We start from the raw sequence: 24,469 nt of genomic DNA on the forward strand, positions 1-24,469 counted from the left end.
TAATTTTAATGCAATGAAATGAAAGTAATCCAAAAAAAAAAATTCATTAGAGGTCTCCATTCAAGATTGGGTTTATTAAAGTAATCCTTATAAAAATGTATTTATTATAATAAGGGCATTTTAGGCAATTTGATTTAAAAAGCTTTCATTACATCGTTTTAAGATGTTGTTCCAAACATGTGGAATACATATTCAGGGTTCTATTACTATAGGGTTACCAAACAACTGAATAGGAATAATTATTACATTACAACATCTTGCATTCCTTGTAATAGCTATTCCTATTCCTATGTAATCATCATTATAGTCTACCAAACATGCCCTTAATTTATCTTTTTCTTATTGGCATGACTGCTCCCCTTTGTTGGTTGAAGCCTGGCCAATGAAAAATTAATGTTATTCATAAGCTTTTGTGATTCGATCTCACTGTATGACTTATAAGTTATAACACTATTTTTATGATCTATTATTTCTTGAATAAAAGTTTATTTTTTGTTATCTATTATTTTTTGAATAATAATAATATTTTTTTACACTGCTTCATTAATCATTTTGTGCATTGTGTAAACAAACTACGCTCACTCTAACAAAAAAAAAAAAACTTCTTTACTTTTAAATTTTTCATTTTTTTGTTTTTACCCTTTAAAATTTCTTTTTATTCAAGTATAAATGAGAACAATCGCACATGGTGACCTCTTCCCAATCCATTAATATATTGGTACCTAAAATAATTAAGTTTCAGACCACGCTGACCTAATTAATATAGGTTGAACGCTTGAGACATTGTCATAATAGAGCACGCTGCACTATTTTTTTTATTTTTATTTTTAACTGATCACCCTGCATACATAATGTATCTCTATTCTCTATTAAAGTGATATAAGAATATCTCCAACGGTTTGGGCATCCGGCTTTAGTAGCTAAAATTTGGAGAATGAGGTGCACTGTAGATGCTTCAATAGCTTCGACAAACATGAATTTTTTTTTGGCTAATGAACAGTATGTGTTGTATAAAAAAAATGTTGGAAGATGTATAGTTGTTAAAAAAAGAATAAATAATGAATGAAAAAATAATATTTAAATGAGATAGAGAATGAGATATAAGTGTATTTGAAAAAGTGGGTAGGTAAAAGCTAAATATCACTGTTCATTCTCCAAATAGTACAAAAATTTGGAGAAGCTGTTGGAGATGCTCTAAGTCCGTTAATTAAGTATTATATTATACGTGTCTAAAATTGACTTAAATAAGTTGAGTTTAAGGTAATAAAATAAGCTAGCTTTATTTAACCAAAGCAAATGATGTTGACATGGGGCTTTTTAAATAAAAGTTTACTTAAATAAGTTGAGTTTAAGGAAATAAAATAAGCTAGCTTAATTTAAGTTGAAGACCGGTTATTGACGTGCTTGACAAATAGTACCAATTCAACTTCTAAGCTGCTCCACATATAACATATTGATATTATGTTTCCAAATCCTCACTAGTAGGAGAAATTATAAGGTCCTAATGGTGGACAAGTGACGTGATCCACCATTTCACTTAAAGACTTTCACCTGTTTAAAATTGTTAAGTTAAAAAAAAAAATTTAAAACAAAAACTAATTACTGACTCAGCAATTTTAAACAAGTGGAAGTCTTTTAGTGGAATGGTGGACAAATGACGTGGTCTACCAAAAGACTCTATAATTTCTCCACTAGTAGGCTCCAAGTTGGAATTGAGTTTAGATTTTAGAAACCAACGATATATAACAATATGAATCTACTTGCAATTTGCACTTCAAACTCAAATGAGAAAAATATATTGTGTTCGAGACACTTTAGTTATGAAATTATTAATATTTCAAAAACTAATAATAATCATAATAATAAAATCTTCACCCACTCATCATGGTTTTTAGACCTGGACCGTTCATTGAACCGTAAAAGAGAAAGGTTCGAGGTTTTTAAGGTCGGACTGAAGTCGAACTGTGATGACGTCATAATTAATTTAATAATTATTTAAAATATAAATATATATATTAAATTAGTAAAAATAAAAAATTAACTAAAATATAAATAAATATATTCTTATTTTGACTTACAATTTTAGAGTTACTAATTTATATATATATATATATATATATAGTCTTAAAATTATAAGTTCATATTTCAATCTCTAAGAGCACTCTCATCAGGTGTGCCATATTTGGCATTTGGCACACCAAACACCAAAAAACATCTCTCATGAGGTGTTCTAAATCTTAAAAAATTTGGAACACATGAACAGTACGCTCTCATATTTGAGAGCGTACGGACATATGTGTTATAATTTTAATGAATATTTTATTTTTTCTCTCTCATTCCTCAGTCAGTTTCTTCCTATTTTTTTCTCAAACACCGATCGGTTCTCTCATTCTCATCCCCTCATATTTTCTTCCTCACCATCAGTTCCCTTCCATGCCGTCGCCGACATTGACATTGACGCCGACGCCGACGTCGACGCCAACGCCGACGCCGACATCGACGCCAACGCCGACGCATCAATTCCACGCCGATCTCTCTCTAGCTGTGGGTTTTTTTTTTTTTTTTTTTTTTTTTTTTTTGGCTGTGGTTTGATGGTTGGGTTGGGCGATGGGTGGGTTTGAATGGACAGATCGGCGGTGGGTGGGTTCTGATGGGCAAATCGGCGTCCACCACACAGCACCGCCCATCTCACACTCTCAGATCAGATCGCGTGGGTTTTTTTTTTTTTTTTGGCTGTGGTTTGATGGTTGGGTTGGGCGATGGGTGGGTTCGAATGGACAGATCGGTGGTGGGTGGGTTCGGATGGGCAGATCGGTGTCCACCACGCAGCACCGCCCATCTCAAATCGCCTGGGATTTTTTTTTTTTTTTTTTTTGTGGATGTGGGTTGAGTTTCGTGGGTTTTAATGGGTTGATATTGGTGGGTTATGGTGGTGGGTGGTGGCCGGCTACTAGGGGCAGTGGTGGTGGTGGTGGTGGCCGGTTACTATGGGCAGTGGTGGTGGGGGGCTGTGCATTATATTACCGCTTGAAGTTTTTTTTTAATGATATTTTAATGTGTTGTATATATTATTTTAATGTATGAGATGGAAGAATAGAATATCTGATAAATTAGATGTTGTAAAATGATGTGGTAAAATAGTAAAGTAGACTTTTGATGTGTTAAAATGACATTTTTTATAGAACAGCTGATGGGAATGTTCTAAGCCCAAATATCAATTCAATAATAATAAATAATAGTAGTAGTAGTGCTAACAAATTAACAATAATTTGACAGACTCATCCCTACATGCTAAAGATACTTTGCATGTCCTACTCTTTCCTACTCCCTAGGTTGCATTATCACTCTGACAACTCATCAACACCACCACAAATTTGACAAACAAAACATCACTCTCCACCACATATTTCAAAACCACCAAATTATCTAATTGACCAAAATCAAAAGAGAACAGAAACTAGAAAAAGCAAATCTAACATTTGCAAGAATTAGCACACGGATGCAGTTTCTTCATCCATTTGCAAGAATCAGAACATGTTTTCTCTCCACCTTCCAAATCAATTTCAGCCTTCAAAGCAACGACAAGGTACTGAAATCATCTATCTTCATATCAGCTCTAGAAGTTCCAAAGACACAAGCCTTGAAGAAAAGAGTTTCAAATGGCGACCAAACTTTAGCTTCATCCACAAAGACCTGAATTTGTGCTTTCTTTTCTTCTTCATCGTCTTCTTCTTCTTTGTGTTTTTTTATTTTATTTTTAATCCTTACAAATCAATGGTTCCAGATCTGAAAAAAAGAGGAATCGTGCTAATCGTAGAAACTGGCCACGGTTCTCAAAACCGTACGGTTCGACCACGGTTCGAACTGTTTCATGCTTTTATCTCATAGAGGGGTTCTTAGGATTAAAAGAACTGCAATAGTGAGAAGTTCACGATTAACCGGGTCAGACTGTACGGTCCGATCCGGGTAAAGGAATAATTAATGATATTTTGATTGAGATATTATGATAAAAATTTGAGTAGTATAACAATCCAAAAAAACTTATGGCCATAAGCAGCCCTATCCTTTATAATGGATAAAAAGAATTGTCAATTAACAAAATAAATTCTAAATTCTGGAAAAAAAAAATTGTATTCCTAAGTGTTACGTTTGACGTTTGGAGTATGATATCAATAGCAGTAGCAGTGATGGTGTAATAACCAGTAACTAAACCCAGACAAGAAATTGTTGTTTACTTACTAAAGTACAATTAAATTTTTTTTTTTTTTTTTTTTGCAAAGTCATTTTGGGTTTTGTAAGGTTCATTTGCGCAAGTTAACTGCTAGAGCATAGTAACTATTTGAGATTAGAATAAGGAAGCATTTAGTTCGCCGTGATGTTACATTACCTCGTAATATTACATTAATGTAATCTTAATATAAAAATACAACATTACATTGTTTAGAAATGTTATGAAGTTAAGATGATGTAATCTATTTTGTAATTTTCGATTATGGTAATGTTAAAAAAATAAAATAAATCAAAAACTTTAATATCATATTATCGTAATGTGCATCATATTAATGAAATATTACAGCGAACCAAACGCACTACGCATATTTCATTTAGTTTTGCTAAGTATGCAGGTACGTTGTACAGTGGAAATTTAAAAGCTTTGTTGGATGAGGATCTAGAATTTGGTGATGACTTGCCACATTCCATTGCTTACACCATAAATGGCAAACCGGGAGATTTGTGTCCATGCTCTAAAGGTACGGTTGTAGATTATTGCGTAATTATTCTCTTACCGTCAATGATGTACACTTTATATATGTAATGTCCATAATTTTATGTGTGACATCTATATTTTTTTAATTGATGTTCATATTTGAAACGTAACATGGGTGATCAGTATGAAAGTTGTACACAAAAGAGAAAGAATCAATACCATTATAGATTTTGGAGCTCAAAGGATAACTTGTTGGATAACTTTCTTATAACCAGATAAATTTTGTCATCATCACCTATTGGAATCATAAATTGAGTCATAATTATCTTAATGTTGTAGAAACAACAAACCGTTGGATGGTTGATCAAGGCAAGACTTACCTTCTTCGTCTAGTCAACGAAGTTGTGTCTGCAGATATGTTCTTCGCAATTGCTCAACACGACCTCACAATTGTTGGAACGGATGGGAATTATATCAAACCTGTAAACACTAGTTACATTTTCATAAGCCCAGGACAAACAATGGACATTCTACTCAGAGCAAATCGGAGTCTTGGCCATTATTATATAGCTGCTCATCAATTCTGGAGCCAAGTAGAACAAGTAATAGAGTTCGATCTTGTCAATGCTACCATGATCCTCCAATATAGAGGCAATTATCCTATCCCATCATCCCCTACCTTTCCAAATACGCTTCCTCTTTACAAAGACTTAAAAGCTGCCATAAAATTCCAAAGCATATTTAATTAGGAGCTTAGCAAGCGAAGACTATCCAATAAATGTCCCTCTAAATGTGACTACCAGAATGTTTATAGCAGTTTCCATCAACAAAGTTGTTTTTCGAAACATTACACCATCTACAAGTGAAGAAGATATGTTGGCTTCAAGCGCTAATAACATGAGTTGGTCCAACCCAATTTCTAGTAATGTACTACTGGCTTACTACAGGTTTTTCACTCTATCCCTCTTTTACTTTAAATATACATTGCTTTGTTTTAGTGATGGAAAAAGGTATGCAATTTCAATGCCTTTCCCTTGCTCCTCTACGATCGCATGTCCTACGATGTCTTAGTAATGATATTAACAAACTATTGTGGCTTTTACTCAAATGACCAGTCAGAGATTGATCGATACATGGTCCTCTCATATGTAATAAATTTTAATTTTAATTCTCTTTTTTGATTTTTAGGGACTATTTTAGTAAATTACTTTCCCAAACATTACATTAGGTAATAACTAGTTATGAATATTTCATCTACACGTAACATGAGAATACTATAGATGACTATAGATTTGGAAAATGTATTAAATTAAGAACTTTCATGCAGGAACATTAGTGGAGTTTATACTACAGATTTTCCAGACTTTCCCCCGTCTTTTTATAACTTTACAGGTGACGATTATGAAGGAGATTTAGCATTAACAAACACTGGGACCAAGGTGAAGGTGTTGAATTATAATGAAGAAGTTGAGATAGTTTTTCAAGGTACCAATTTGTTGGATGGCTCAGCATTTCACCCAATGCATTTGCATGGGTATAGTTTTTACGTGGTTGGAAAAGGTTTTGGGAATTATGACAATGAAACCGATCCAAAAAGTTTTAATTTGGTTGATCCAGTTGAAGTGAATACCTTTTCAGTTCCTAAGAATGGATGGCTTGCCATCAGATTTGTGGCAAACAATCCAGGTTAGTTACGTTTCTATTTTACATATTTAGTTACTGTCACTATAAAAGAAATGCATGCACATTGGAGATACCACGGTCGTGGGCTTTAAATATACTTTGGCTCAAGATCTTGTAACCAACAACCTAGCTCCCTTGCAACTGATTGGATGCGTTAAATGTGTTGATGATCTAACCATGTGGCTTTGGTTGTTCTGTATTTTGTGGATGCTAATCTCAATTATATTTGGTGGCAGGTGTGTGGCTTTGGCATTGTCATTTAGATAGACATATGACTTTGGGAATGGCTGCTGTTATTATTGTGAAGAATGGAGGCACTACTGAGACAAGCATTCGCGAACCCCCTCCTCACATGCCTTCTTGCAAAGTTCCATAAAGATCTCGGCTTCAGAACAATGTTGGATCGGATCATGTAAAAGATAACGAATCAATTTTTAGCTAAATGCATCAATCAACTTTATGTAACAAGTTTATTGTTGTATTGCATTAATTATCTGTAGCTCTTAATAAGCGAACTCTCTTTCATTTTAAAAAAAATCAAAGTTCCTTTGTTGGAAAACGGTCCATAGCAAGAAACCCTTAGATAAAATACTTTTATATAATAAAATAATTGTGAGTTCCAGTTAGCTTAACTGGTAAAATTTTTGATGATTGAATAAGAGATGTCATAAGTTGAAACCCTCTCAAAATATATATGGTTGTTTATACTATAATTGTCTGTTGATATAAATCAACATGTTGTGCTAGAAAAAAGACATGTGTGACTTGGCAGTAGTGGCGACTCTAAAAATTTTGTCCAAGGTGTTCCTATTTCACTTTGAAAAAATTTCGAGTAATTTCGGTCTATTTCAGGACGTTTCAGTAAATACTGGCTAAAATTCAAAATTTGATTGGCATGAAGTTTGTACTTAAAAAAAAAAAAAAAAAAAAAAAAAAAAAAATTAAAACCAAAACAAATTTACATTCTATACACCAAAAAATCTCAAAAGGAAAAAAAAAAAAAAAAAATTAACAATGTGGTTTATATACCATTAATTGGGTGTCTTTTTTAACGTGTTTTTTTTTTTTTTTTCAAACAAGTGGTACTCCTATTTTTAACTGTCAGCTGATGTTAAAATTTTGCCTAAAGGACACTATTTGCCAGAAAAGAAAAAACGTGTCAATATTTGCTTGGGTGCCCATTTAATATTTCACCTATCCCCACCTAATCCCACCATTTTTACCCGAATAGAGCCCCTAGTTTTCAAATTCTCTATCTCTGTGTTTTATACTTCTATCTTACAAGGCACCACACTCTCTCTGCCACCCATTCTCTTTGTGCTACAAATAGGTGAACATTGTGAAGGTTGAAGTTTCATGAGTAATCCACCTCAAACTCAAAGAATTATCAAAGGCCACTTTCAATTTTTTACCCATCTCACTCTTTCACTCTCTCTCTCTCTCTTACATTTTTTTTTATTAGATTTTAGTTCAAAATTTGTTTGGCATAAAAATTTGAGGGTGTTCCTACTTTTTTTTTTTTTTTTAAGGTAAACAAATAAAAAAATTTAAACTATTATATATAATTTTTTTTTTCAAGGCAGGGTGTTCCCAGGAACACCCTGCCCTCCAAGTGACGTCGCCACTGCTTGGCAGCCATGTGTAAACATCCCATTTTGCAATCTCATTTAACCTCATTTGCATCTCATGTGCATATCATCATCACATGGGTAAAATTGTAATTTTGATCATTTGATTTCCAATTGCAGTGCATGAAATAAATCTTGAAGTCATAACAATTAAAGCAACACTTCACGTGCCTTAATTGGACCACTGGATTGAAAGACTTAAAGAAAACAAGTTTTAACAATATAACATGCACTTGCATGAATTAAATCCTTATCACACGTGATTATTAACTCTTGATTTTAATTAGAGTATTTTACTCTAAATCAAATTTAACAATGTGTCATAATACTATTGGTTGAGGATATGATTTATTATAGGGTTGTATGCACCTGATTCAATCCTAGAAAAAATTATTAATTAATTTCTTAAAATCGATTAATTTAAATAATTCTTTGGAATTAATTTGCTGAGCTTGGAGACCAAGGAAGTCTGAAAAGAAAGTCAAAATTCGGAGGAAATCATATCACAATTAAAACCAGAAAAAAAACATACCAAAAAGGAAAAAATCTAGAAAGGTTTGGAACCAAATGTCGATTGACACTTGGACAAAAACCTCCAAATTTCTTTCCGTTTTTATTTGTCTTGTTCCCCACTCAATTTGACCTAAATCCCAATGTTTTGTACATAGAAATTCAATTTTTTCGAAGTTTCACATTGCCCAGAGACTCATTCCTGACCCCTAGCATGTAGTATAAAATACCCATCTCTAGTATCAAACCAAAACACACTAGATTTCCACATACTCCTCAAATTTCAAAGAAAAATATGAAATCTCTCTCTCTCTCTCTCTCATTAGTAGTTTTGATCTTTTAATTATTCTATAGTTCTTTTGAATCAAGTATGCATTTTATTCCTAGTTCTTCACATGTTCTTGAATGCTAGCATGTTAGATCTAGGTTGTCCTTAGAATGTGCATTAGGGTTTCAGAGCATATAAAATATATATTTTATAGCCGTCATAACAAACACATAGAAACACACACAAAATAGGAGTTGCAGTGACATTTGTGCACCTAGAGTTTTGTACCAAGCTGTTAATGGTTCAACAAAGTGTGAATTAAATAACTTTGAAAAGCCACAAAATTCAAAAGGGCTAATGTGTTGTTAGTCACAAATTTACAAATTGGAAATTTGTGCGAAGAAGTCTATTACAAGAATTAGTCTAACTAGTCACTAACCCGTGCGATGCATGGGATAGTTAAATAAAAAAATAATTAATCAACCTCACAATAAAAAAAGGAATCGATAAGAGGTTGATTTGTCCATCAAGAAAAAACCTAAAAGAAGGGGAAAAAAAAAAGAAAAAGAAAAAAAGAAAGGGAAAACTATCTACAAAGAATTGCGACTGTTTGTATGTTTTCCTGGATTGGTTCAAAGCTAGAACCCAAATTTAATTTTGCAACAATAAAAACATACAACTTCATATTAATTGTAAATCAACCTCACTACAAAATCTAATTTTCGCTCTACTGTATTTTTGGAGATCATGCTCCTAAACATTCAATGTGTCAAGAATTTCAATAAACACTATTGCCACGTCTATCTTTGTTCTAGACATTTAATTTACACATAAGCCAATAGCAACTAAAATTAGACAATCTTGACCCAAGCATTCTTCTTCTAAAATATCATTTCTTTCCTTTAAACTTGCACGTCAAAAGTGTTTTCTAGCAAATATTACATTTACACAAAACCTAAGCAACCTAACTCACCTTACATCTTATAATTAAGCTAATAAAATCTTATAATTTCATTTTACAACTATAGCGTCTTGCTCATTAAAAGGTCATACTCAATACACAAAACTTTTACTCTTTAAAATGCACATGAGTAGGTTTTGCTTTTCGTAGTTGTGTGCTCTTACTATGCAAAAAAAGAAAAATAAAAATAAAAACACCTTAGACTTTCTTGGATTTTGACATCTTATAACATTGCACATCATCAAACAAAATCAGCATGATATAATGTTATTTTTATGAAGTGAACAAATTTGAAACAAAATTAATGCGTAAAATTCTAAATAGAATTACAATTCAACCGAGCATCAATAATTGCATGGATTAAAAACAAAAGATTCAAAAGCAAAACTCAAAGCTTTTTGTCATATAAGCAAAATCACAAATTCTCTTTTTAAATAGCCTGCATTTCCTACATTTTTTTTTTTACAATAATTAAATGAATAAAAAGAAAAAAAGCTCTAATTTATTTTGATTCAACTGCATGCTAGGAGGATATTATTCTTAGTAATATCATGGTTTACAATTTTTTCAACATGATTCACACACACACACATACAAAAAGAAAGAAGTGAAAGGATGGTAGTCATATACATAAAATATAATTTGATCACTTAATTTAGTGCCACTGAGCACCCATTCTCTTGCAATAAATTCATCAAAAAACTGATATGCATCTTCGACTAACATTGTTCTTTTCAAAGTAAGGAAAATAACCTCCAAAGACTTTATATGCTTTCTCACCAAAGCATCTCTAATGATGCTAACACAAATTGTGCAGAAAATTATGAAAGCATTAAATGATTATAAACCAATTGAAGAATGATCCATACATGCTAAGAACTACAATAATACAGAGAAATAAAAATGTCCATATTTAGCTAGGATATTGCAAGCAGAAGAACAAAGACAAAGGCAAATGCAAAACTCAAATGATTTGATCAATACTGGCTAAGAACTACAATAATTCTTTGCATCGAAGTGGTAAAGGTTAAGCATGAGAAAATCAATTCATAGGTATAAATAATTATAGATATAAACATGTTCGGAACTCTATTTTAAAATAATTCAGCCACAGAAAATTACAAAAGGCTACAAATATAATTCCTATGTCAGTATTAATTTGTTGTTGAAATTGTAACTTGGTCTAAAATATAAGTTATATAACTCAGTTATATATGATTATGCAAGATGGGCATGGTATTAGATATTATAAATATGAGTGAAAGAAACAAAAACGTTGAATTTATGGCTTGAGTGAAACGTACAAAATACAAATTGTGTTTGAACAAAGTAAATTAGTCAAACCAACTCTTAGAATCATAAAGATGAAAGGACAAACACAAGCATCAAGTCATCAACAATAGGTTGTTAGCTTCCAAAATTAAAACTTTAACTCCTAATCCTTTACAGCTAAGACATAGGCATAAGTCCACGCTAATCTCAAAAAAAAAAAAAAAAAAAAACTAAATACAAAAGCTGACAAACACAAGCATCAAATCATCAACAATAGGTTGTTAGCTTCCAAAATTAAAACTTTAACTCCTAATCCTTTACAGCTAAGACATAGGCATAAGTCCACGCTAATCTCAAAAAAAAAAAAAAAAAAAAAAAAAAACTAAATACAAAAGCTGACAAACACAAGCATCAAATCATCAACAATAGGTTGTTAGCTTCCAAAATTAAAACTTTAACTCCTAATCCTTTACAGCTAAGACATAGGCATAAGTCCATGCTAATCTCAAAAAAAAAAAAAAAAAAAAACTAAATACAAAAGCTACTACTCTTGGCCTAATATGCGGAGCACTTATCCTAAAATAAGTAAGATTGTTGAAAATAATAACATGTAGATATTCTTTCAATTGAAATTCTTACCTCGGGTTCAGAATTTGCTCTTCAAAGAAGGCTGGCTTCAATTGCAAATTCTTTGATTTTAGCGCTGGGATTTAGATTTTGCTCTCCAATCAATCTCTCAAGAGAATGAGTTGAATAATAGGTCAAGTCGGGATCGTGGGTATTAAATCTTCTTAGGTTTATTAGGTTTTATGTATTATTGGGTTTTAGAGAAAAAAAAAATCAGATTTTTTTTTTTTTTAATGATGCTGACGAGGAAAATTGTGGTGCCAGCAGAAGTTTCGGTTTTATATATATATATATATATATATAGATAGATAGATAGATAGATTGGAGACCGAAGCTAAGCTTTCTTATAGATTTGTAGGTTCTACTATAGGTATTTACTTCAGAATAGTATGAGATTTATTGTATTTGTAACATTTATTCTTGTTAGTGGATTCTTCAGGAGTGGTGACTTAAAATTCACCTAATGAGGTTTTACCTGAGAATGTTTCCTCCACCGTGATCAAATTGCCATGTCAAACTTATTTTCTGTTACACTTAATTTAGTTTGGTTATTTGATTGTGCCATAATTTAATTTGTATGTAATTTGATTCAATTAATCAAATTGGGACAGAATTGGCCTTTGCCCCTTTTTATCAAATAATCCAGCATTTTGTCCTATTTCCCAAACTAATTAGGGAAATTTCCCTCTTTTGAGTTATAGTAGCGTTTTAAGGAGACTATAGTGACGTTTTAAAGAGCCTATAGTGGCATTTTGGAACTCAAGCTCCATGAACTCGAGTTATAGGTTAAAAAAAAAAAAAAAAACTTGCATGTAACTCGAGTTCATGGAGCTCGAGTTCTAAAAGGCCACTATAAATCCTTAAAATGTCACTATAGGCTCCTTAAAACGCCACTATAGGGCTCCAGAATTTTTTTTTTTAAAAAACTCGATTTTGAGAAAATCAGATTTCAAAAGGGGGACATTTCCCTAATTAGTTTGGGAAATGGGGCAAAATGCTAGTATTTTTTTTTTTTTTTTTTTTAATTTTTAAGGGCAAAAGCCCATTTTCTCCTCAAATTGGATGATTGGTTAATTAATTGTAGTGCCGGTTTGGATCCAGTTGAAAGTCAAGTCTGTGTTTTGCGTTTTACTTTTTTTTTTTTTTTCCTGCACTGTTTCTGCTTTAAGAGGACAAGAGTACTGTTCACATACTATTGAGCACTGTTTGGCTCTGTTCACGGGTTAAAAAATATTAAAAATGGGTCTCACGATACTATTCACATATTTAAAAATAATTTTGCTACAGTATTTTCAGTTTTCAGTTTCAGCAACAATAAGTTCAATCCAAACGGACCTGTAGTCAATCTATTACCCAACAAAATGAGATTGTACCAAGTCGCCATTTACCCTTGCTTACAAGGTTTGCTTTAGATGATATGATCAAACTCAATCCGCATACAAATTCTTCAAACTAATTAGATCCACATTTTTGTTACTCCTCTATGATCAAGTTTTATTCAAAGCTACTAACCTAGCAAAATACAAGGTTCAAAGATGGTTCAGCAAGTTTGGCTTAAAATGGGCCCCTAATCTCCGATAATGATGACCAAATAACTCTATGAGAGAAGTCATAAATAAAATCCTCATTGTGCACCACCTTGACCTCCGTGTTCGTTGTTTGACAAATCTGAATTCAAGCAAATGTTAATCCAATTTGGATTCTTCGTATGACTCTCATAGTCATTTGTACCGTATTTTCTTTTATAATAATAATTCAATTGTAACAATAAATACGGGATTTTAATCTATTTTTTCTATTTAAAAAAAAAAAAATCAACTAATGACATCCATTTCTTGATATCAAATTAGTTTTTAGTGTTGGTTAGCTTGGAACCCACAAGAGAATTTCAACTTTATAATGCTAGTGAGCTATAAACCTCTTGCCTAGGCATACCAAATTGTTGGTTAAGAAACAACAAAACCTATTTTCAACCTCAGCCCTGTCAAATTCGCTTAAGGGAGAGGAGAACAGATCCACAAAGCAACCTTATAAAACTCATGACTGGAGGCTAGTTTCTCAGGCCTTTCAAATTCACTTAAGGGAGAAGAGAACAGATCCTTTAAGCAATCTTATAGAAGGCCTAGTTTAAGATTTTTGATTTTTAGATAGGAGACAAAAGCTATAAAACAGGTTGCGTAGGTTTGTTTCGGTAAGTAAGAGATTAGTATCTTTGAAAACTCAGAATCCAATAACGTTATTGATACCCATAAAAAAAAATAAATAAATAAATAAAATAACGTTATTGATACAAGTCAAAAAAAAAAAAAATAAATGAATAGCGTTATTGATACTTTTCAAATGTCCTGTTATCCATTTCAGATTGTGACGTTAGCCATGATGAAAAATAATCTCACATGTGGAACAGCTTAATTAATACTTTACCAAACATCAGGGCGATTTATTGTACTCGTTTTGTTTTTTTTTTATGAACCATTGTACTCGTTTTGTTACTTTACCAAACATCTTGAGTTTGAATAGTCTAAAAGAATTCTTATTTTGAAAATTTTCAAGGCTTGGCCCGGAGTAAGCCTAAGAGCAAATAAAGTTCATAGATGAGCCAATTCTTTTTGTCTCTTTCTGTCAACTGTATCTGTATCTGTATATTACCAAAAGGAATCACGCATCGTTAGATTTTTCTAAATTCTTGGTATTTGTCATAGTCAAAGCTTTTGAATTTTTGTAGCAACTAGTAAGATAAGTGGGCAAGCAAAAAACACTGATCTATGTCTCTGTTATAAAGAGAATTTTAGTTCAAATTGTGGTTTGCACTGCATTAATATTGAAACAGACAAGGGTATAAGTATAACTAACCCAATTTTGATGCCACAAGAGAATTCTGATGTGGCATTTTATAATTGGCTTAAAATTTTGCCTCCTACAGTGGCAGCTTCACCAATTTTGGTTTCTTAGCTCTTCCTAAAAGTCTATAAATACATCACTACCTCTAATTTTCAAAGTCTCATTGAGAAAATTATTGAAAGGATAATATCTCATTGCTACAAAATGTCTCTAATAATGAAATTTTCAGTTCTGCAAATTTTAGGGCTTTTGATCTTGGATGGTCTCCTGCATTGCCAAGGTTTGGCTCGCCATACTTTTGTGGTATGTATTTGTTGTTTTCTATGAAAATGGATATGCATGCATGTCTGTAGCATAATAAATGACCAGCTTGGAAACAAAAACAATATATGCTCTATATAAACTCATTTGTAGTGAACACTATGCTTAAGTGACGTGGTGGTAAGGGCAATTTAAAGATTAACTAGACTTAGTCGGTCAATTGCATTTGAGAGAGGGACACATATGTTGCAAACATGCTTTCAGGCAAGTAGCAAGATAGACTTTCTCCTCCTATTCCTAGCTAGCTGTGACTAAACAAAAATGCATCTATTCTCACACATAGTTGTACACATTACACATTTTACATTTTAAAATGTAAACATTTATAAAAATTGTTGACATTACATGTAAAATTATGGACGTGTGTATGGAGTATAATTTACGAGTGCCTGAGAACAATTTTCCTCAAAATAAAAAAAGGTAACATACACCTTACATGCTATTGTTTTCCATCCATGATCTGTTGTGCACTTACAGATTTTTTATTTTTTATTTTTTATTAGAGTAAACTTACGTGAAGAAATTAAAGTCTTTTTTAATAATTACTTTGATACAATAAACGGAGAAAGGGATTCAAATTTCAAACCCCGTGTAACCATATGAATAAAATCAGATAATACCAATATGAACAGCAAGCCTATTGGCAAAGGCATTACAGTTAGAATCACTTCTCTTTTTCGTTTTTTTTTTTTTTTTTTTTTTTTTTTTTTGAATATGTAGTTAATTTTAATATATATATATATATATATTGATGAAATTTGAAGTTATATTTTCTATGATTATACCTAATTATTTTTTAAAAATCAAGATGGCCCAAAGACTTCTAACAAATGGAAATAACCAATTGACTTACACTAATGACCCATTCTAGGGGGGAAAAAAGTTAATACACTTAAACGTAAGTTATACTGTCACACTGGAGGCAATAAGCACCTCAAGAAATATTGCCAACTCATGCATAGATCTCCGATATCTCGATGTCCTTAGTACTGCACACAATATTAGTTAGGTCAGAGGCTCTCTCTCTCTCTCTCTCTCTCTCTCTCTCTCTCTCTCTCTCTCTCTCATAAAAAGAAAATTTTGGATCAATCTTATTAATAATTGGGTTTTCTTGACTATACCAAATTCTTAAATTTTGGGATTGCAAAATCTATTCTTTCTTTCCATTTTATTTTATTTTTTTCCCTAGTTAATTTACTTCTATTAGTTATCAGGAGATAAAATTTTACATAGAAAAAAAAAAGTCAACAACAACAATAACAAAGATAATTTAGACTAATTTTTTTCGTATGTTTGGATACGAATATAGTTAAGATAGTAGGGATATATGTTATGAAAATCCTTTTTTCTCCGAAGTATTTGGTGAGTATAACATAATACCAAGTTGTTTTAAAAAATTCAAATTAAAAGCACTATTTTTGTGTCAAATTATATTGATTTTGTTTTGTTTTGTTTTTTTTCAAATTTCTATTTTTCTCTCGTTGTTATTGTGATAGTAATTAATTCATCGCTTTTTTTTCCTCAAAGTTTTTTTTTTTGGGGGGGGGGGGGGTGTGTGGGGGTGGGGTGTTCAGAATTAGGTTCTAAATAAGATATGGAAACATAATTTTTTATTATTTAAGAGTACTAGGTTAGAAAATTTAATAGTAGAATCAATGATAGATGATTTTCATGATTTAAAGAAAATGTCAACTTATAGCTTCCTAATGATAAGTTGAAATCTATTAAAATTTTTATTTATTTATTGTTTCATTTATAATTTATTAATACTAAATAGGTAGTAATTTTATTTTACATGAATTCATTTAGTATTGATTTTTTTTTTTTAATGATTCTCATTCTAAAATAGTGATTTTTTTTTTTTTTTTAACTTTTAGATCCAAAAGGATTTCTCCTTGATATTATCGCTTTAATATATTAAGCAATATAAAAAAAAAATTCACATAATTGTTCTTTTAAGTACAATGGCGGCTCTAGGAATTTTTTTTTTAGAGTAGTACTAAAAAATTTAAATTATGCAAAATTTAATAAAGTGATAACTTTAATATTTGTTACAATTACGAGTTGAGTCACTAAGGAGAGCAAAATTGTTACGAATTCAAAGCCAAAAAGAGTATAACTTTAGTCACCATCAAGGAGAACTCATAACCACAATATTTTTCCTGGTACCATTTTTCAAAGAAAAATGAAATTAAATATTATTTATATTGAATATGTTGAACGAGTTACAAATTTTATCATTTTGTTTTATAATAGGCTTTTTGTTAAATAATTTGTTCACTTCTTGTTGTTTGGTCTTGTTTTGTTTTTATTTGGTTTATGTTTGTTGTTATTTGGGCTAATATTTATTGTTGTTATTTAAGCTTTTTTATTTTAAAAAAGGGATTAAGGATTATGTTTGGAGGGAAAAATTAATTTTGGAGTAATGCTATGTCTACAACATTTTTTAGATAAATTTTATGCAAAAAGCTTTTATTGGTGGGTAAAGAAATAATATCAATATTGGGCTCAAATTAGAATTAGTACATATTAGATTTGTTGTCAACTTATTGTGAAAATGTTGTGAATGTAGTAGCATTGCTCTAATTTTTTTTGAAACCAAATTTTTGCAACTCTTAAGTCAAGGTGTTCAACATTTTCATTAGGGTAGTCACAATAGATATGTTTAGCATATAAATTTTTTTTTGGCAAGTATATATGTACATTTTTTTGCAAGTCAGAGTGGTCCTGTAACCACCTCGGCTTGCATGTAGAGCCGCCACTATTTTAGTATTAATTATGTGAACAATGATGCTATGAATATTACAAATTTTACAATATATAATTTTTTATAAAATAATATGTTACCAATTAGAAAAAAGTAATTCTAACAATCATTTATTATATTTTTGCACCAATCACATTCATTTCCAAATACATTTATCAAGGTTTTCGTTGTATAGTAGCTTCTAGAATATTCCTTATGTGAGTTTAATTAATGTTTGCTTTAAAAGATAAATATGCAGCATGATGACAAATTAATTGTCACTAAAGGTCATGCGCACATCCTTAGGTAAGCATAAAAAGCATGTTAGGTTCCTTCTTCTGTAGTAATTAAATCAGAAATATTGTAGTTAGTGAAGATTGAAAAAAGAAAACAAGATCTTTATATTAACTTCGTAATTGAAGTTTGCATTTTAATGTAACTACATCTGAATTAAAATCCTAAGTTTGTCAGTCAATGAATATTTTGCATTTCAGTGCAAGCATGCATGAATCTGTTTTGTATCGTCCTTATATTTATTTATCTAAGTACAGTTTTGCCTAACTTCTCATTAAAGGTAAAAGATGTTCCATACACAAGACTTTGCAGCACAAAAAACATCTTGACAGTAAACGGACAATTTCCTGGACCAACTCTACACGTTAACAAAGGAGATACTATCGTGGTTGATGTTCTTAACAAAGGCAATTACAACATCACTATCCATTGGTAATATTAAAATATCAATTAAATAATTAAATTCATCATATTATGATAATTTAAATTTAAATTTGTGATTATAATGTCAATAATGTAGGCATGGAGTGAAGCAACCAAGATATCCTTGGTCAGATGGTCCTGAATATATTACACAATGTCCCATCCAACCAGGACAAAAATTTAGCCAAAAGATCATATTTTCTACTGAAGAAGGAACTCTTTGGTGGCATGCTCATAGTGATTGGACAAGGGCCACTGTCTATGGGGCTATTATTATCCATCCCAAGAAGGGAACTAGTTATCCATTTCCCAAGCCTCATGCTGAAGTGCCCATCATATTGGGTATACAAGTTTTGCTAACTCAAAAACACTTACCCTTTCCATTTATTCATGATTTGTAGCACAAGATATAAAATTAACTCTGGCGATGATTAAACGTTTTGTTGAAATGCAGGAGAGTGGTGGAAGAAAGATATAATGGAGCTTTACAATGAATTCCGTGAAAGTGGAGGAGACCCCAATGTTTCTGATGCATATACTATCAATGGTCAACCTGGAGATCTATATCCATGCTCAAAATCTGGTATTTTTGAACTTGGTTATCCATTCTCTAAGTTCTCTTCTTAAATTATTCACACAAAAAAAAAAAAAAAAAAAAATCTCTTTCAAGTTTCTAAATTTATTTATTTTTTCGCTAATTTCGATAATTAAGAGTTCAAGATATAGGGATCAGTGGTGACGCCACGTTTGGTTCAAGGTGTTACCAGGAACACCCTGGCCTAAAAAAAATATATATATAATAATTTAAAACTTTTTACTTATCTACCCTTAAAAAAAATTTAGGAACACCCTCAAAAAAATTAGAAACACTCTCAAACTTTTTTTATGCCAAACAAATTTTGAACTAAAATCTATAAAAAATAAAAAATAAAAAAATTATAAAAGAGAATCTAAAAAAAAAAAAAAAAAAATTGTAACAGAGAATATGTGAGAATATGTGAGAAAATGATTATGAAATAAGAAATATCTCTTAATTTGGGTTAAGAGCCAAACTAGGCTTTGGAGGAAACAGAGAAAGAGAGGAAACTGCAGCTCAGCCATTGCTTCTTCTTCAAAGTGAGAGAGAGATTTGAGCAATTTGTTTAGACTTTTTAGATAAGGAGAGGAGAGGACAATCTTTCTAAAAAGTTTGGTATAAATGTGGGTGAATATCCTTTGGCCACGTTAATGGTTAGGTGGGAGAGGCAAACCACTTTACTTTTCTTTTTCTTTTCTTTTTTTGATGAGAAATACATTTGTGATATGGCTTACGTGGGTTTGAGTGGTCAATCAAAGGCAAAGAATCTAAATTGTTTGCCCTTCGTACACCAGTAAGGTTATTGCAATATTCAAGACAAGCATAAAATATTTTTATAATAAATACAATTTTTTTAGAAGAAATATTTAGATATGAAATTATATTAACATAGATAAATATTTTAAATTAAATAATGGTTTTGTTAAAAAAACTGAAAATTATATATGATTATAAAACTTCAAAACCATAACCTTTTTCTTTTTTTGGTAGTTTGTTTAGGTTAACTTCTTTTTCTTCCTCTAAAAAAATGATAATTTATTTTTCTTTTAATTTGAGTTAAATTTAACATGAAAATACTTCTAAAATTTTATATATTTTTTTAGTAAATATCAGTAGCTATATTCTTATTTATTTAATTTTATAATTTTTTATAATTATTTATTTATGACGTCATCGGTTTGATCACCGGTCGGACCCCAGTCCGACTAGAAAACCTGTAATCAGTCCATTTTTCAATTTTTTCACCGTACCGGTTTTTAAAACCATGGTGGGGGGGGGGGGGGCGGATGGGGGCATGGGGCCGGGGTGGGATACTTGAATTAGGGGAAGTAAATGCACATGGGGTATGTGCTAGTGCAACTAATAAACAATAATTTAATTAACCAATAATTAATGGGAGGAAGCAACTAATAAACAATAATTAATAATTTAATTAACCAATACATTATAAAAGACAAACAAATTAAATTATGTTATGCTAAACAACAATTAATAATTTTATAATTAATGAAATAACAATATAACAAATTATAATTTATAAAAGACAAACAAATTAATGAAACAACTAAACAACAATAATTATTAATTTTATTAATATTTCAAATAAATTTATAGTTTATAGTTTATTTTTTTGGTAGAATTATGGACAAATATTTAATAAAAAAACCACGTACCTAAGGAACACCTTGAGAAAAATTCCTAGAGTCGCCACTGATAGGGATCCATGTATTTCTCTGTGGTGAACTACCTTAATAGAAACACAATTATTTCCACTTTACTTTAAATTATTTATTGGATCTGAAAATATACATAATATCATGTTAATTAAAAATTTAAATAACATTTTAAATATCATATTTAATATAAATGAAGAGGATCTTGACTACAATGAATAAAAAATACTTTATCCCACAATAAGTGTTTTATCATATATTCCACAATTACAGTTTGTCATGTATCCCTTTATATATATATATATATATATATATGATCAAAAGTTAAAAATGAAAAAAAAAAAAATGACATATGGCAATATGTCATGCTATTATTTGTTTTTATCAGTAAATAGTGGGGAAAAATTTTTATTATGATACATATTGCAATTTTTTTTTTTTTTTTTATATAGATAAAAGATAGAATATTACTATGTTTTTTGATAACGAAGTTTTCCTCCTTTTATTGTAGAAACTTTCAAATTAATGGTGGACTACGGAAAGACCTATCTACTCCGCATAATCAATGCTGCTCTTCAAGATATTCTTTTCTTTGCCATTGCAAAACACAACATCACAGTCGTGGGAACAGACGCTAGCTACACCAAGCCATTGAAAACGGATTACATTGCAATATCCCCTGGACAAACGATCGATGTCTTGCTAGAAACAAACCAAGCACTAGGTGACTATTACATGGCTGCAAAAGTATATTCCAGTGCCAATGGAGTACTCTACGATAATACCACCACCACTGCTATTGTACACTACAACCAAAACTACAATGCATCTTCAAGACCTCAATTACCTAATCTTCCTTCCTACAATGACACAAATGCATCAGCTAACTTCACTGGTAGCCTCAGAAGTTTAGCTGATGATAATCATCCTGTTCATGTGCCCTTAAACATAAGCACTCAACTAATGTTTACAGTTTCTGTAAACACTTTTCCGTGCAGTACTAATTCATGTCAAGGCCCTAATGGAAGTCGCCTTGCAGCAAGCGTGAACAACATAAGCTTTGAGTTCCCATCCATTGACATTTTACAAGCATACTATAATCATATTAGTGGCGTCTATGGAGACCAATTTCCAAGTTTTCCACCTTTTATATTTAATTTTACAGCAGAGGATCTCCCATTGGCTCTAGAGACACCAAAAAGGGGCACAGAAGTGAAAGTTCTTGAATATAACTCAACTGTGGAGCTTGTTTTGCAAGGAACGAACTTGGCTGCAGGGACAGATCATCCCATTCACATACATGGATATAGTTTTTACGTAGTTGGTTGGGGATTTGGGAATTTTGACAAAGACAAGGATCCATTGGGATATAATCTTGTTGATCCTCCTCTTCAGAATACTATTGCTGTCCCTAAGAATGGCTGGGCTACCATAAGATTCAAAGCAGACAACCCAGGTAAATTGCAAATTACTGATGTAGTTATTGTCGTTACTGTTAAGAAGATAAATCATATGTCTCACTCATTGTATTCCATTTTATATCCTACAAATCACGGTCTACCATATGCTTTTTTTTTTTTCTTTCCATATAAAATAATAGAAACTTTTTTAAAAAATTCAGACAAATTGCTAATATTGTTGTTGTTGTTGTTGTTGTTGTTGTTGTTAAGGATAAAATACAATGTTTCACTCATTATGTTTCATTTTATACTCTATCAATTATAATCTACCATGTTTTTTTTCTTTCTTATTAAAATAAGTAAAGTTTGAAATAGAAAAACCTAAAACAAAAAAAAAACAAAAAAAAAAATTAGACACTTAACATACTACAATGGGGTATATATAAAGTTGAACATAAAAGGTGAGACAGATGATTTTTATTAATTCAGCTGTTAGCCATCATTTAGCTGACATCGGTTTCAATTTATTGTAGGAGTGTGGTTCATGCACTGCCATTTAGAACGACACCTAAGTTGGGGCATGGACATGACATTCATTGTCAAAAATGGATCTAACCCAGAAGCGCAATTGCTACCTCCACCATCAGACTTACCGCCATGTTGAATGAGCAGTGAATTTATTTATCCGTGATTTCGTTTACTATATTCTTGTGATTGTTAGCTTTCATTATCTCTCTTCTTTCTGTTCAATTGTGGGTATCGATAAGTTTCTTAGTTGTAATATTGGTCTTGGCAACTTACAATATATCAAGCGTTCCAAAAATTTGTATCAATAAGAAATGACAGCTTTTCTTTTTTAATTACTATATAAATAAAATGTTACAAATTGATGTGATTAGTACCATTTCAATAATATAATAAATAAATTTCTTGATTTCTTTTTTCTTTTTTATTTTAAAAAAATTAACAATTACAATTAAACATTTGAATTGGGTTTTTAGATTAATCTATTTGTTTGAGAAATTTTTGAAAAATGCAATATCCACAATATTTTCGCAATACTTTCACAACAAAGTCTAAGTCGCAAGTTGTTACTGGTTCTAATTTGAGCCTATTACTATTTTTTTTTTTTTTTTTTTTTTTTTTGTCTACCAGAATCAACTTGCCACTTAAGATTTATTATGAAAGTTTTATGAATATGTTGTAAAAGTGTTTTAAACATAGCATTTTTTGCAACTTTTGGTTCAACCTTTCACCGACAAAAATTTTGGAGAGATTAAAATTTATTTTTAATGGGCTCAAATTTATATTTAGGATGTTCATGATTTTTTTTTTTTTTTTTTTTTTTTTTTTTTTTTTTTTAGGCTAGGGTGGTCAAAAATCGATATCATATCATATACTATATAATAAAAGTTGGGCTTATAAATCGAGGTTGTGGCAAATGACTTCACTAAATTGTAGCATTTTTTTCTAAGCTATGGTTGCGCCAAGTAGTTTTACCAAATTATAACAATATTTTAAATAAAAATATTTTTTTTAGATAGAGACAACAATTTATTTGTTCTTATCAATTTCTTTAGATAAAATAACAATAAGTGTTTTAACAAAATATGCAACATGTATCTACATTTCAATTGATATAGACAACAGCTTATTTATTCTTATCAATTTATTTAGATAAAGTAACAATAATTGTTTTAACAAAACATGCAACATGCATTTTAGATAAAATAACAATAAATGTTTTTATAATAAAAGTTAGGTTTAGAAGTCGAGATTGCGCCAAGTGGCTTTACTAAATTGCAACAATTTTTCCTAAGTTGTGGTTGTGCCAAGTGACTTTACCAATTTACAGCAATATTTTGGATAAAAACATTTTTTTAGATAAAGACAACAACTTATTTTTTCTTATCAATTTCTTTTAAATAAGATAATAATATGTGTTTTAAGAAAACATGCATCTAGGATTGATATTGGGTCTGGTTGGATCGGGTTTATTGTGACTTGAAACCCGACCTAATAGAAATTGGGTTTGGTTGCCTAAAACCCGACCCGACCTGACCTAAAAAAGTGGGTCTATAATCGGGCCAGTTTTCTAGGTCTTGAGTTGGGTCTCAGGTTGGGCTTCTTTTTTTATTTTTTTACGATAATGGCATGGGATCACCCAAATGGGCTTGCTACTGCTGAAATTGGAGTTGGGTCCTTAAATGGGCCGAGTCCACTATTGATGTCTAATCTCTCTAAAAGACAAACTCCATTTGTTAAGGTTTGGGCCTTGGCCCCATTCGTCTGGGAAGAAACCCAAAACCCAAAAAAAAAAAAAAAACCCACATAGTATCTCTCCAAAGCGCATCATACAAAACTCTAAAGAAAGCACAAGCTTCACTTCCTCTTTTTGTGTCATCTTCATTTGCAACCGCATCTGCTCCACTCCACCCCATTCTCTCACATCCAACATGAAGGTTATGTTCAACATCGCAAACCCAACTATTGGGTGCCAAAAGAAGCTTGAAATCGACGATGACCAGAAGTTGTTA

General features: G+C 31.1%; 1 protein-coding gene across 1 annotated transcript; it reads left to right on the top strand.

Moving 5' to 3' along the window:
• Positions 1-3,352: 3,352 nt before the first annotated feature.
• LOC126698444 (laccase-14-like) lies at positions 3,353-22,792 on the top strand. The gene is given in 12 exon segments (XM_050395668.1): positions 3,353-3,586; positions 4,626-4,751; positions 5,048-5,445; positions 5,447-5,655; positions 6,036-6,394; positions 6,628-6,803; positions 14,610-14,801; positions 18,140-18,291; positions 18,380-18,624; positions 18,737-18,865; positions 21,044-21,988; positions 22,466-22,792. Coding segments are annotated over 12 exon segments (3,114 nt in total). The 5' UTR covers positions 3,353-3,534; the 3' UTR covers positions 22,597-22,792.
• The last annotated feature ends 1,677 nt before the right edge of the window (positions 22,793-24,469 follow it).

The sequence above is a fragment of the Quercus robur genome, chromosome 2, assembly GCF_932294415.1.
Source record: "Quercus robur chromosome 2, dhQueRobu3.1, whole genome shotgun sequence".
In the NCBI taxonomy this organism is placed as follows: Eukaryota; Viridiplantae; Streptophyta; class Magnoliopsida; order Fagales; family Fagaceae; genus Quercus; species Quercus robur.